General features: G+C 51.8%; 2 protein-coding genes across 5 annotated transcripts in view; both read left to right on the top strand.

Moving 5' to 3' along the window:
* CAST (calpastatin) overlaps positions 1–1,243 on the top strand; it is a 50,542-nt gene extending 49,299 nt beyond the window's left edge. For both annotated transcript variants that reach the window (XM_033086558.1, XM_033086559.1), the window contains exon 30: positions 58–1,243. The gene's annotated coding sequence lies outside the window, so the exon portion shown is untranslated. The remainder of the gene's footprint in view (positions 1–57) is intronic.
* A 1,648-nt stretch (positions 1,244–2,891) lies between these two features.
* LOC117011235 (M-phase inducer phosphatase 2-like) lies at positions 2,892–7,583 on the top strand. 3 transcript variants are annotated; one of them, XM_033086572.1, is made up of 15 exons: positions 2,892–3,222; positions 3,357–3,484; positions 3,838–3,889; positions 4,090–4,131; positions 4,408–4,444; positions 4,565–4,666; positions 4,741–4,860; positions 5,137–5,223; positions 5,400–5,573; positions 5,685–5,792; positions 6,117–6,179; positions 6,283–6,381; positions 6,793–6,926; positions 7,011–7,122; positions 7,285–7,583. In XM_033086572.1, exons 1-15 carry the CDS (start codon positions 3,110–3,112, stop codon positions 7,408–7,410), a joined length of 1,497 nt encoding a protein of 498 aa, XP_032942463.1. In that variant the 5' UTR covers positions 2,892–3,109; the 3' UTR covers positions 7,411–7,583. The 3 variants fall into 3 exon arrangements, with proteins under 3 accessions (XP_032942463.1, XP_032942465.1, XP_032942464.1); XM_033086574.1 differs by lacking the exon at positions 5,400–5,573; XM_033086573.1 differs by lacking the exon at positions 4,741–4,860.
* The last annotated feature ends 5,165 nt before the right edge of the window (positions 7,584–12,748 follow it).

Consider the following 12,748-nt stretch of genomic DNA (forward strand, 5'->3'; position numbering starts at 1 on the left):
AATTAACAGAAGATGAGCACTCTGACTTGATTTTTTTATTCTATTTTTTCCCCTCAGGATCCTGCTACATCATGTAAAATGTCTTCTTTCTGTGGATGGATGATTATTCCTGAAGAACAAAAGCTGATGCTTCAAGCACATAGTTATTCTGGGTGGTTTTTGTACAGTGATACTTGCTGGACTTTTTCTCATCTTTTCTTTTTCCCCAGTAGTAGACTCAGGTGGTTTGTTTCTTTCTCCCAGCAATTCAGTTTATTAAGACTCATACAGTCTGACTTTATTGTAATTTCCTTCAGCATTTAGGGGGAAAGAATGCTTTCTATTTGCAAGAAATATGAAGAGCTATGCCAAAAAAAAAAAAAGAAAAAAAATCTGCAGACTTTTGCACATAATCTCCACATAGTGCCTGTAAATCTCTGATGACTTCATATGTGCTAGCATTTTTTAATGTTGCAGTGAATGCATTAAGTATTCTGGAATATGGTGTTACCCTCAGCTGGGCTGTTCAGCATTCTGCTCAGGCCAGTTCCTGATGGGAAGCTGTAGGCCAACTGTGGGGTGGCTAAAGAATGAGAAAGTGGGGATTAGCCGCTTCCTTCCAGCATGTCTGGACATCAAGCAGGTATTTGGGATGCTGCCTTTAGCCATAGTTAAAACACACTAGGGCAGGACTTTTTTTATTATTATTATTACCATTATTTCCAATTATATCTGTACTGTTATCTCGTAATTTCAGGAGTCTCCTGGACTGGAAAAATAAATGTAACAGCTACCAACACACAGCAAGGGTGGGGAAAGAAAGGAGGGGCACAAGCCTCAGCAGCAATCAAAGCTCAGGTCCAGGGGCAGGCTCCTTTTTATCTTTATTTTGCACTGTTTCTAGTCCTCCTGTTCCTGGCACTCTGGCAGGGAATGCAGGGATGGGGCTGAAGGTGATGCTGCAGAGAACAAAGCCCCGTTTCTCCTGTTCCCTGCCAGGACAGGCACAGCCAGGCGCCTCTCACAGCCCTGGGCTGCCACCACCTCCGTGGGTTTTCCTCTGCCTCCCTGCCCTGCAGAATGTCCTTCTGCACATCCTGGCATGTGCACAGCTCTGCCTTGGGCTGGCAAAGGGAGGCCACTGGCAGCAGAGCCTGGGGTCTGCAGGCAGGGACGGCGCAGGGACTGAAGTTGGGGATATTTAGACTCGTGACTGTACTTGCAGTCTGCACCGTGCCACTCCAATAAAGTTTTTAAGGATGCACTGTGCCCTTCCTGGCTTTTCATTTATCACCACTGCTCTCTGGCAGAAGAAACCCTAGAAATAATTTTTAAAAAATTAAATCCACAAACATTGACATATTAAAATTGAATCTAACATTTCAATAAACCCCTCAAAATACAGAATTGCAGATTCAACCACATTGGGAAAGAGCCTTGAGGTCATCAGGTCTAGGCCATGACCAAACATGAGCGAGACCATGACCCTTGGTGCCACATCCAGCATTTTCTTAAACATCTCCTGCAACAGTGCCTCCATCACCTCCCTGGGCAGCCCCTTCCAGTGCCCAGTCCCTCTTTCTTTTCATGCTGGTGACACTCCACAAAGGCCTTCACAAGCTCATCGAGGCCCTGCTGCAGTTTTTTGCCACTTTTCCTTTGGATTTCAAAGCTGCATCGTAGTTGACCAAATCTTCCCACTGTGCAGGGAGGAGTAGGATGTGAGTCACTGAAATTTATTGTGCCCATATAAAGGCACAGTAACTTGACAGGTCCTGTAATTCCTGTGTGTGAGGTTTCTTTCTGTAGGAGGGCTGCATCTGGGAGAATGAGCACGCCGGAAATTGAAGAGTGGGGATGGAGTAATAAGGGGAATCTGGGGTACCAGGAAGGACACTTAATTTTGCCCTCAGAGCAGAGCAGTTAAAACCAGAAAGCAGAAATGCCATTTACTGCTCACAAAAGAAACAATGAAAGAGGACAAAGAAACACCTTAATCTGAAATCACCTAAATAGCATAATAGCATGGCATTAGTGTGACACACAGCTTTCTCAGAATTCCTGTTTATATATATATAAATACATGTATATATAAAAAATACATAGAACTGGCCATGAGCAGGAGGAAGTGGAGCTTTCTGCAGGGCTGTGTCAGAGCTGTTGGCTCTCAGCAGTGGAAGAGAGTGCCTTCCAAACACTCATCAAGTGGGTTTGGACTTTTGAGCAGGTTTGATCTCTGAGTGGGAGAAAAGGGAGATTAGTTCTAGATTATGAATTTTTTTCCCCTCTCAGTCTTTACCTCTGTAAAAATTCCAACTGTTTTGGTATATCCCTGAGGAAACAGGCAGGCTGGGAGCAAATGTAAGGATTCAATGTAAGGGCGTGCTTGCAAAAGCAAAGAAATCAAGGGGCCTTAAGCACAATTCACTGATTTTGATTAAGTTTAATACAGAAATAAGAGTTTCCAGATGATAAACAGAGCACACCATTCACAACTGCCTTTAAAAAAAGAAACTCTAGCAATAAAAACCTCCAAGATTTCAACCTTGTTTTCCTGCAGCTGCATGTGGCACAAGGGTGGTGTTACAGAAGTTTATTGCCCTGCAGGTGACACACGAGGGCCATCGGGGGGTGACAAAGTGTTCGCTGCAGTGACAAGGGGACGAGCCCAGTCACGCCCCTTTCCCGTTGACCACGCCCCCGCCGCGTCACCGCGCCTCTTTCCGCTCCGAAACCGCCCCCTCTGCTATAGCTCCGCCCCCAAGCGGCTCGCGCACCTCTGATTGGCCGGCGACTTCCCCTCGCGCCCACCGCGGTCTCCCATTGGCCGGCGGCGTCGCCCCGTGCCCGCCGCGGCCTCCCATTGGCTGCGGGTGGCGCTGTTGTTGTTATTGCTGTTATTGCTGTAAACAGGAGCGGGGCGGGTGGCACCTGTCACCTGTGGTCGCCTCCTGTCACGTTTTGTCACCTTTTGTCACCTTTTGTCACGTTTTATCCCCTGTTATCTCCTCTTATCGCCTCGTATCAACCCCCGCCTCTCACCTGCCATCTCTGCACCACCTACTTGTCATCTCTTGTCCGCTGTCCCCGGTCACTTGCTCCACTTACTCGCTCGGTGCCGGCGCGGACCATGTCAGTGCGCGGTGGCCGCGGGCTGGTGACTATCTCCCCGCTGCCCTCGCCGGGCACGGCGGCGTTTACGCCGCTGGCGCTGGACAGGGCTGACCCGGCGGGCCCGGACAGGTGAGGGGGTGGCCGGGGTGGCTTCGTCCGGGGCTCGGCGGTGGGGCCGTGCCCAAGGACGCTTTTGGGATCCCCTCCTTCAGCCCCGCCGGGGCGAGAAGGGGCTCCCGTGTCACCGACACTGGACTCCGCAGGTACCGGGACACCCGAAAGAGGGGGCGCGGAGCGCTGCCCCTCCCGCGGCTGTGGCACACGCTGTCCCCGGAGCCGCTGGCCTCGGACTGTCCCCCGGGCTCGGTGTCCTCGCAGCCCACGGGCGCAGGTGAGGGCTGGGGCTGCTCCGCCCCAGAGCCGTCCTCAACCGCCCCGGCCCTGGGGTCGTGCCGGGGCTGTGGGAGGGGGTCGGGGATGTCTCGGGAGGGCTTGGCCGAGGGGCTGCAGGTGGGGAGCCCCTTCCGGGGAGTGATGGAGTGCCTGCAGTCGCTGGGGCTCAGCTGCGATGGGGACCCAGCTCAGGGTGACTCAAGTCATTCCATGCGGGACCGGTGCTCCCAACGGCACTGCCACCCGCCTGCTGGGGAGCTCCCTGCCTGGCCCCATCCTGCCCGGAGTACTGGGCTGCGGCCAGCACCCCGATCCCCTCACCGGGGCTACGCTTGTCCCTTGTTCCCGCAGCGCTGGCGCCGGATCCCCACGCACAGCAGAGCTCCGCAGCCATGCAGGAAGAGTGAGTGGCCCCATCCCTGTATCCCCCCCGGGGACACCCCCTGTCCCTGTCCCTGTCCCTGCCCTGCCTCTCCCGAGCAGCAGGGCCCGGTCTCTGGCTGGCTGTGACCCCCAGTCTGTGTCTGGGCGGTGACAACCTGGGCTGCTTGGGGAGGGATACGGATGCCAACCCCCTAAACCCCATCTGTGTTCCCCCTACAGCTTCCAGAAAACGATCCCGGAGTTTGGGAGAGCTCTCAGAGAGTAAGTGAAGGGGCTCTTGTCCTTGCTAGGCTGTCCCCGTGGGCAGGCTGTGTTCCTGTCCCAGACCCAAAAGCCAGGCGCCCCTCCCGGGGTCCCGCTCAGGCCATTGCTGTTCGCTCAGTGCCTGCTCCAGGTCCCTTGGGGGGGCTGTGACAGCCCTGGGGAGCCCTTACCCCTCGCTAAGAACATAGGGAACGGAGGTGACAGTGGCAGAGGGGTGGGACACAGCGGTCCAGGACGCCCGCTTTTCATTCGATCCTTTCCCGGCTCTTGCAGCAGGAAGCTCCTTCGCCAGGGGATCCACTCCTTGCCGGTAGGTGCTGGAGGCTGTGCGGGATCCTGCCGAGTCCCTGGCCGAGCTGGGACGAGGAGGATGGAGCCAGGAGAGGGGGCAGGGCTGTGCAGCGCCTCTCACCCGCTGGCTGTCCCGCAGCAGTGGCAGCTGGAAGCAGCCAGCCCCGTCCTGAAGGACATCTTGCAGCTCCAGGTGTGCAGGGACAGAGTGCGGCGGCGGCAGAGGGAGCCCGAGGATGAGGTGAGGAGGTAGCGAGACCTGGAGGCTCAGGGAGGGGGCAGAGGGGTGCTGACCCCGTGTCCCTCCTGCTGCAGGAGCCCTTTAGCCCCAAGAAGAGACAAAGGCTGGGCCAGCGGAGCCGGCTGCCCGCCAGCCATGGGGCTGCCAGGAGGGACCGCCTTGCCAAGAGCCCTTCCTGGGCACCAGAGCTGCTGGTGAGAGAGGCTGGAGAGCTTACCCAAGGATGGGTGATCCTGGGGCTGAACACGTGGAAGCTGCCACCAAAACCTCTCCGGGTGCCCTGGGGACCTGTGGATGTGGGAGAAGGGTGGGCTGGGGGAGTCATGGGGACGCCCTGACTCCAAACCTGGAAGGCACTGGGAGATGGATGGACCTTGGGTATGTGATCCATCCCTGCCTAGGGGTGGGAAGCAGCCGGCAGAATTTGTTCCCTTCACAATCTCCTCTGCTTCTCCCCCACATCCCTCCAGCTGCTGCCCTGGCAGGGCAATGCCACCGTGCCCCAGGGCATAGAGAATGTGGTGACCACGCCAGTGATGAAGAAGGAGGTAAAGCTGGTACGTGGCAGCTTTCGGCAGAGGAGGGAGCCCCACAGTCTCTTCTTGGGGTCTCCAAAGTGGGGGGGTCTGGAGCCGAAGTTCCCTGGGGTGGGGCTGGCTGGTTGGTAAGCAGCACCAGCCCTGGTGCTGGGGGCTGCCAGATCCCCAGGCAGCAGCACAGGCTCTCCCCACAGCACCTAGGGAAGCACAGCCAGTGCTGGCACCTCTTCCACTCACCTTCGGTGCCTGGCAGTGTCCCCAGACCCGTCCTGAAGTGGCGACAGCCCTTGGACAGGGACACCCCTGTCAAGGTCAAGCAGCAGAGGAGGGTGGCAGGCAGCCCTGACAGGGAGGCATCAGTGGAGCTGGTGAGGTGGTGTGGAAGGTGTGGGGTGAGACCCAGCCTGTCCCTGGCCAGGACTGGGCCATGCTCCGGCTGTGCCAGAGCCCCTGCTGATATCTGGGGGTGTCTCTGGTAGGTGCCTCCACATGGAGTGGAGCTGGAGCCTTCCAGGTCTGCCCAGCTTGAGGAGATCGAGACCCTGCTGGCCAGTGATGACCAGGAGCTCATTGGAGACTTCTCCAAGGTAGGGGCACGAGGATGGGGCAGGTCTGGGGGTGACTTCATTATTCTGGACAGGGACCATCACTGGAGCCCTGCAAGCACCCAAAGCCAGCTGGTGGCCATTGGCTGGGGACACGGGGCTGTGACTTCCCTGCCTGCAACCCCTGCAGTGGATGAAGTACCCCATCACTGCTCCTGTGGTCCATGCCACAGCTACGTGTATCTGCTGCTTCCCCTCCCACGGGTGCATAACTGACCACTGGGGGCTCCTGGGCTGGGGGGGACAGGTGCCACCCCCGGGAGGTGTCCCTGGGACGGGGATGACCCCACAGCCTCTCTCCTGCAGCCTCACCTCCTGCCGATGGTGGAGGGGAAGGACCCGGGCCTGAAGTACATCTCCTCTGGCACGGTAAGGGGACAGCAACCCTTCTCCAGCCCCCCTGAAGGGCTGCCTGCCTGTTCCCCCCGCCTGCCCCCGTGTGTCTCCCCTTGGTGACATGCTCCCCCTGCAGCTGGCGGCAGTGCTGACGGGGCACTTCAGCGGCTTCATCGAGAGCAGCATCGTGGTGGACTGCCGGTACCCCTACGAGTACGAGGGGGGCCACGTCAAGGTCAGAACCCCCCCACCGTGTCCCAGGGAGGAACGGGGGTGTCCGAACCCCACCCACCCTCAGAGGTGCTGAGCCCACCACGAGGGCTTGAGCATTTCACCAGGAGGTGCTGAGACAACAGAGATTCAGGATCCCCAGGATTAGTTGAGTGCTCTCTGAGAGATTAAGGAAAGATACAGAGCTCCCAGAGAGGAGTAAAGCAGCCCCCCCGGAGGGGTTGAGCAGCCCCTCTCAAAGAGTACAGAGCGCCCCAGAGGGATAAAGCAGCCCCATGAGAAGTGCCAAAGGGCTGATTTCCAGATGGAAAGAGGAGCATGATGGTGGGGGAGGCTGGGGGGCAGCGTCCTTGGGTCCCTGCAGAAGATGAAACGGGAGGCAGAGGGAAAAAAGTTTCCTCCTGTCCCTCACCAGGGCGCTGTCAACCTGCCGCTGCAGCGGGAAGTGGAGGAATTCCTGCTGAAGCAGCCCGTCGCGCCCCTGGACACCAGCAAAAGGGTGATCATCATCTTCCACTGCGAGTTCTCTGTTGAGCGGGGCCCTAAAATGTGAGTGATGGCATGGGACACATTGGGGTCTGCCATCCCCCACCAGGCACGGGGCTGATGCCGTGACCTTTCCCTGTGGCACAGGTGCAAGTTCCTGCGGGAGAGGGATCGGTCCTGCCACGAGTACCCACAGCTGCACTACCCCGAGCTCTACGTCCTAAAGGGGGGCTACCGCGAGTTTTTCTTGCAGTTCCCGGTGAGCCTGGTGTCCCATCGGGGGCAGGAGGGCAGTGAGGGGGGCACAGGGTGGCGAGGAGGGGCAGCTCTGGCTCTGAGCATCTTCCCTGCCATGGGAGGGCATGTCCAGGGCCGGGATGGGGGGCTGCGCTGCGGGGGATGACGGAGCTGTGGATTGCAGAGCCACTGCGAGCCCCGGGACTACCGGCCCATGGAGCACCCGGCGTTCAGGGAGGATCTGCGCAAGTTCCGCGGGCAGAGCCGGCGCGGCCGGCGGGCGCTCTTCGTCCGCGGGCGGGACCTGTGAGCATCCCACGGGAACGCTGGAGCCGGGGCTGCAGGAAGAGGTCCCTCGGCCCGGGATGCACCTTGCCTTGGTCTGGTTCATTAGGATGTGTTTAATGTTAAGACTAGGTTTGTGTTTGTTTGTTGTTATAAATATTTTTTTGTCTTTTGTTATAAATGTTTTTTGTTTATTGTCATGCGTATCTTTGTGTTTATTGTTATAAATATTTTTGTGTTATGAATATTTTTGTGTTATGAATATTTTGTTATTAGGATCGTTTGTTGATTACAATCTCTGTTAATAAACTCCTATTGCAGGAAACAAACCTGGCTCCTGAGATCTCACTGCCCACACCAGGGCCCTGCATGGCTTGGGGGGACGGGCAGGCTGGGCTGGAGGGCTCTGGGGCTTTGGGGACAGGGACAGCTGCTGGAAGTGGACAGAGCTGGGACTTCCCTGGGGCCTGGTGGCTTCCCCAGGGACAAGGTGGATGGGGCAGGGGCAAGTGTTGGCCCTTTGGCTGCTGCTCCTGCATGGTGGGGTGGAAGCAGCATGGCCCTGGATCCCCATGGGACCCTCCTTGCTGGGCAGGCTGGGCTTGGCAGGACCCCTGAGACACTTGGGGTGGTTGTGGGACCCCCACACCCAGGATACTGTCTTTTCTCAGGAGGTCTCCTGAACTTGCACCGTGCCCTCAGGGATGAGACTCCCATTCCTCACAGTAGGACTCCCAGAAGTGTGGCAGCCCCAGTCTGGGGGTCAGAGCTCATCAGGGCACACAGGAGCATTAACCCCTCAAATCCTGAGACCCTTCTGTAGTGATTGTACCCCTTCTTCATGAGATCTCCAAGGTAATGTCACCCCTTGTGAGTGGGGCTGGGCTCATTAGAACCCCCAGGGCATTAACACCTCATCCCTCTGCCTGGGACCCCAAAGCCATTTACCCTCCTTGTTGGGGGGGGTTGGGAGGGTGGGAATTTCTTCGTCTTGGGAGGCTTTTGCAGGACTCCCAGGGCTGTGACAATCATTTTTTGGTAGTATAGGACTCAGTGGGATCCCCATGGCTGTGGGATCTTGATGGGGTAGGTGTCCTTAACACCCATTGTCCCCTATTCTGTCCTGGGCAAGTGGCCATCCAGAGCCAAGTGCTTCGGTCACCCTTGGGGCACCCATCCTCCCCTCCACTTCCCCACATTCCTGACAACATGATGTCACTCCAAGATGTCCCAGGGGGGCTTTTCCATGTGCCCCCTTCCCCAACCTGGTTATTGATGTTGCACCTCTCCTTTGCTTTGGTTTGTGCTCCACATGAGAATCCAAAAATCCCCAAAATCCCCCTGGCTCCCCCTTTGTGCCTCCTGGTCCCCACACCCCTGTCCTGCTCCTTCCCAAGCTGCTCATTGACAATCCTATTTTAAAGCTGTTGGGAGGGGCATCTGCACACACACACGGGCAAAGAGGAGCGTCCTCATTTAAAGAAAAGGTTGGAGGAGGGTGAGTAATAAAGGGGCTGTGGATACAAGGAAGGCCATTTAATCTGCCCCAAAACTGAGCAGATAAACCAGAAAAGAAGCAATGCCAATCACCACTCACAAGAGCAGAACAAAGGACTGCACAAAATGCCAAAACCGAATGTCCTGGTTTAAAGGGACAGTATTGCCAGGAAAAGGAAATTCAGGAACTCTCAGGCAAAAGGTATGGGTTTGGAATAACAGTTCTTTACTGATATATTTACAAGACAAACAAAAACAGCATCAGCTATATGAAAGAAAAAACTGTGACAGAATAGAATGAAACTCAGTCTCAGTCCCTTTTTCCAGTCACAGATGCCCTCCTCCTCCGCACAGTCCCGATGGAGCAGGGCAGGGCAGCCTCTCAGTCACGGCTGCTGCAGGAGCAGGGGAGCGAGGCGGCACCGGCCGTCCCAGGTGGGAGAAGGGTGAGGGAAGAACTTGCTCACCGTGGGCGTCCCAGTTCTCAGCACTGTTCTGAGAAGCAGGAAGCTTTAGCAGTCAGAGTCCAGGGGCCTGATCCCACCACGGATAAAAGCAACCTCTCTCCCCGAGTTCAGCCAGCGAGCTGCCAGTGTCCCCCCACCCGCCGAAGGACAAAAGCAGCACTCCACCTTCCATAATGGAGAAAATCAGGGCCATCCCAGCCATCCCTTTGCCTTGAGCACTTAACGGTTAAAAGGGAAGCCACTCCGGCCAGCTTAACATAATAATGGGAAAAATTTCTAAACCTCCCCCAGCCCACAACACCGAAGCAAAGATCTTTACTAAAATCACCTGCAATTTCATTCTTTTCCTCTTTCGACTCTTAAAATGTTTTAAGGCAGCAATACTTGAACAGCACAAAATGTCACTAGCATGACACACAGCTTTCTCAGAATTCGTGTTTTATGTATGAATAAACATGTATATAAAAAGTGCATGAAAATTCTCCATGACCAGAAGGAAGTGGTGCTTTCTGACATCCACACCTTCTAGCTGGATCTGCTCCTTACCCACAGGCAGATCCTTTTCCTCAAGGAACCTTTTCTCCAGGAGATGGGCATCAAAACATCCCTCAGAGCTACAAACATCCTGCCTGGCATCTCTGGGGTTTCACAAGAGATTCCTTTATTATCCAGCAGCTCTGGGGAGGGAGCCGGGGACAACAGCTCCTCTGAAGAACTGGGGGAAAAACTGGAATTTTTATGGGGGAAAGCAAGGGTGGCACAAAAGGGGAAAAAGACCAATGGGTTACAAAGGATTAACATGGGTACTCAGGCATGGTGGGATCACTGAAGCCTTTGGGGATAGCTCACCTTGATAAGGGAAGATGTGCTAATCTAAGGAGCATCTTTCCAGGAGGATTGAGATAAGATAATCACTGTCTATTCAAGGGATATCCCATCAAATTCCTCCAGGGCAGGGCTGCGGGCCCATCAGCCTCCACATTTATGAATGAAATACATTAGCACAAACTAAAAGTTGAAAGGAAAAAAAATATCAACAAAACCAACCAACCAATCTGTGCAGTCAAGTTTTTATCTTCAGTATTCTGTCTGATTAAATAGGCACATTCCAGGGGAAATTTAATTGAAATTAAATTTTAACCCAAGTGGAAAACAAACGTGGAAAATGTGTCTCAAAAGCCCTAAGTTCAATTTAAACAAACAGGTAGCCTTCTCTAGGTTCATGTCAGGACTAAACCATACATTTAAAAAAATTCAATAAACCTGCATCAATTACCAGGCTGCTCATCCATCTCCAGACTTTCCTACAATTATATATATTTCTGGGTCAAGATGTTCTTTTTTCCCCTGAAGTATAAGTTTGGCTCTAAAAGATATCTTAAAAGGAGGCCAAAAATCTGTTATCAGAGTGTTGCCAAGGATGCTGAGCACTTCTCCAGCCAGGGTGGGACTGCACATTTACTTGATGCCCATTTCCAAATTCTACTGGAGACTGGCCAAGCTGCTCACTCACCTGGAGCTTAACAGGTTTCCAACCTGAAGGGTATACACTGTATATTAAATTTATTTTTCTAAAGATTATGAACAATTTGACAAAATAAAATTAGTAGTACAAAAGCTCTAAACCAAAAACTTGCTGTCATGTGGTAATGCCTTTAATTACATAAGGAAAATACTGGATGAACCTGAAGCAAACTTCTGGAATTCTTATGTACTGCAGTCCAGAAATTTAGTAATTCCTCAGCTTTGGCCATACATACCTATAATTTCCTCTGAGAAATTATCTCCATTCCCTGAAGTACTTGAAGCCCTGAGTGGCTGCTTCCCTGGGCAGTTCTCAGAAATAATTCATATTGCACATGATTCATGTTTTCAGAAAAAAACCTTGCTAAATATTGAAACACCCAGGAAAACTAAAATATGATACAACTGTTAATGGGCATGAAATATTTATCCTTATTATTGCTTTCTAAGAAGTGCATCCATAAGACCAATTTGCAGAACTCACTTGTTTTGAAATATCAGGTGTTCTCTGCCTGCTGACATCTCTGTGTATGACCTGTGTTGCTGTCTAAATTTAACTTTCTCATCCCTGAACAAAGAGAACCTATATCTATCTATCTATCTATCTATCTATCTATCTCTATATATATATTTATAAATAATTGTGGAGCTTTTCCAGGAAATAATTTTGCAAAATGACCCAAACAATTTTCCATATAAAATGACACAGCTGATGCCATGGTAATGCACATGAATTACTGCACAGCTGCAATTTTAGATGATAATTTAACTTTGTAGCTGTTCCTCCTGTTTTGTGGCCACTAAACCATCTCCAAGGGCAACAAGGAAGGAAGGAAGGGAGGGATCTCATATTCAATGGACTGCATAGAATATTCCTGAACCAGGCTATTTCATGTGCAATTCATCTACAGAGAACTTCATAAGCAGTGTATTATTTAGCTTATTGTCAATTAGGCAAGCACTTCAACTACAATTCAGCAACTGTGTTCTGTGTTTCACCATTTCCCACAGAGATGTGAATATAGAAGTTTTAGTTTTTTGCCCCCACCAGCTGTAGAGAAACCATGAAGTGATCACCCCTACAATTTTTAGGCTACATTGACCTCTCATCACTTGACATGACACCTCACAGAAAACTGTTCAATGGTGTTGCAAAACAAGTGTGGGGTGTTTGTTTTGTTGTTGTTGTTTGGGGTTTTGTTTGTTTGTTTTTTGTTTTGTTTCATTTTTTAAATTTCTCTTGTAAAAAGCTACATTCTTTAATGTCATAAAGGTCACCTTAATGCACCACTAAGGCCATACCTTGAAAAGAAAATGTCTCTGGCAGACTGGATAGGAATAATTTCAACAATGATTTATTTTTATTTTTTCCCTCTTCAAAAATACATTTGCTACTGCTTCTCATGGGACAGCCATGGAAAAAAATAGAAACTTTGCTTTTACTGCATATGCAATTGATGGAGATTGCATGAGAAGTCTCTTTTTCAAAATTATTGATTACTTTTTCAGCTGAAAAAGATAAGTTTCTCCCCCTCAATAGCAGAGGAATTAATATGTTATGGTTAAATCTTGCTGATTTCAGCCAGATGTCACTCTTATAATATGCTTCCAGACTGAAATATATATATATATATATATTTAAGAGAAGCTCTTATTAATGCTGAAAAATAAACAAATAAATGATAAAAATAAACCTCCCAAATAAGAAACAAACCTCAATCAAGGAACTAGATTACTCCATATTGATAACAATAACAACAACAAAGATTCAAATAAAACTCAACTACTTTTAGATTTAATTTCACAGGAGGAAATACAAAAGCCATGTTTCCTGATTTATATACTGTCCTAGTTTGGAGGACAGGTGTCTGCTAA

Source organism: Catharus ustulatus, assembly GCF_009819885.2.
Source record: "Catharus ustulatus isolate bCatUst1 chromosome Z unlocalized genomic scaffold, bCatUst1.pri.v2 scaffold_29_arrow_ctg1, whole genome shotgun sequence".
NCBI lineage: Eukaryota > Metazoa > Chordata > Aves > Passeriformes > Turdidae > Catharus > Catharus ustulatus.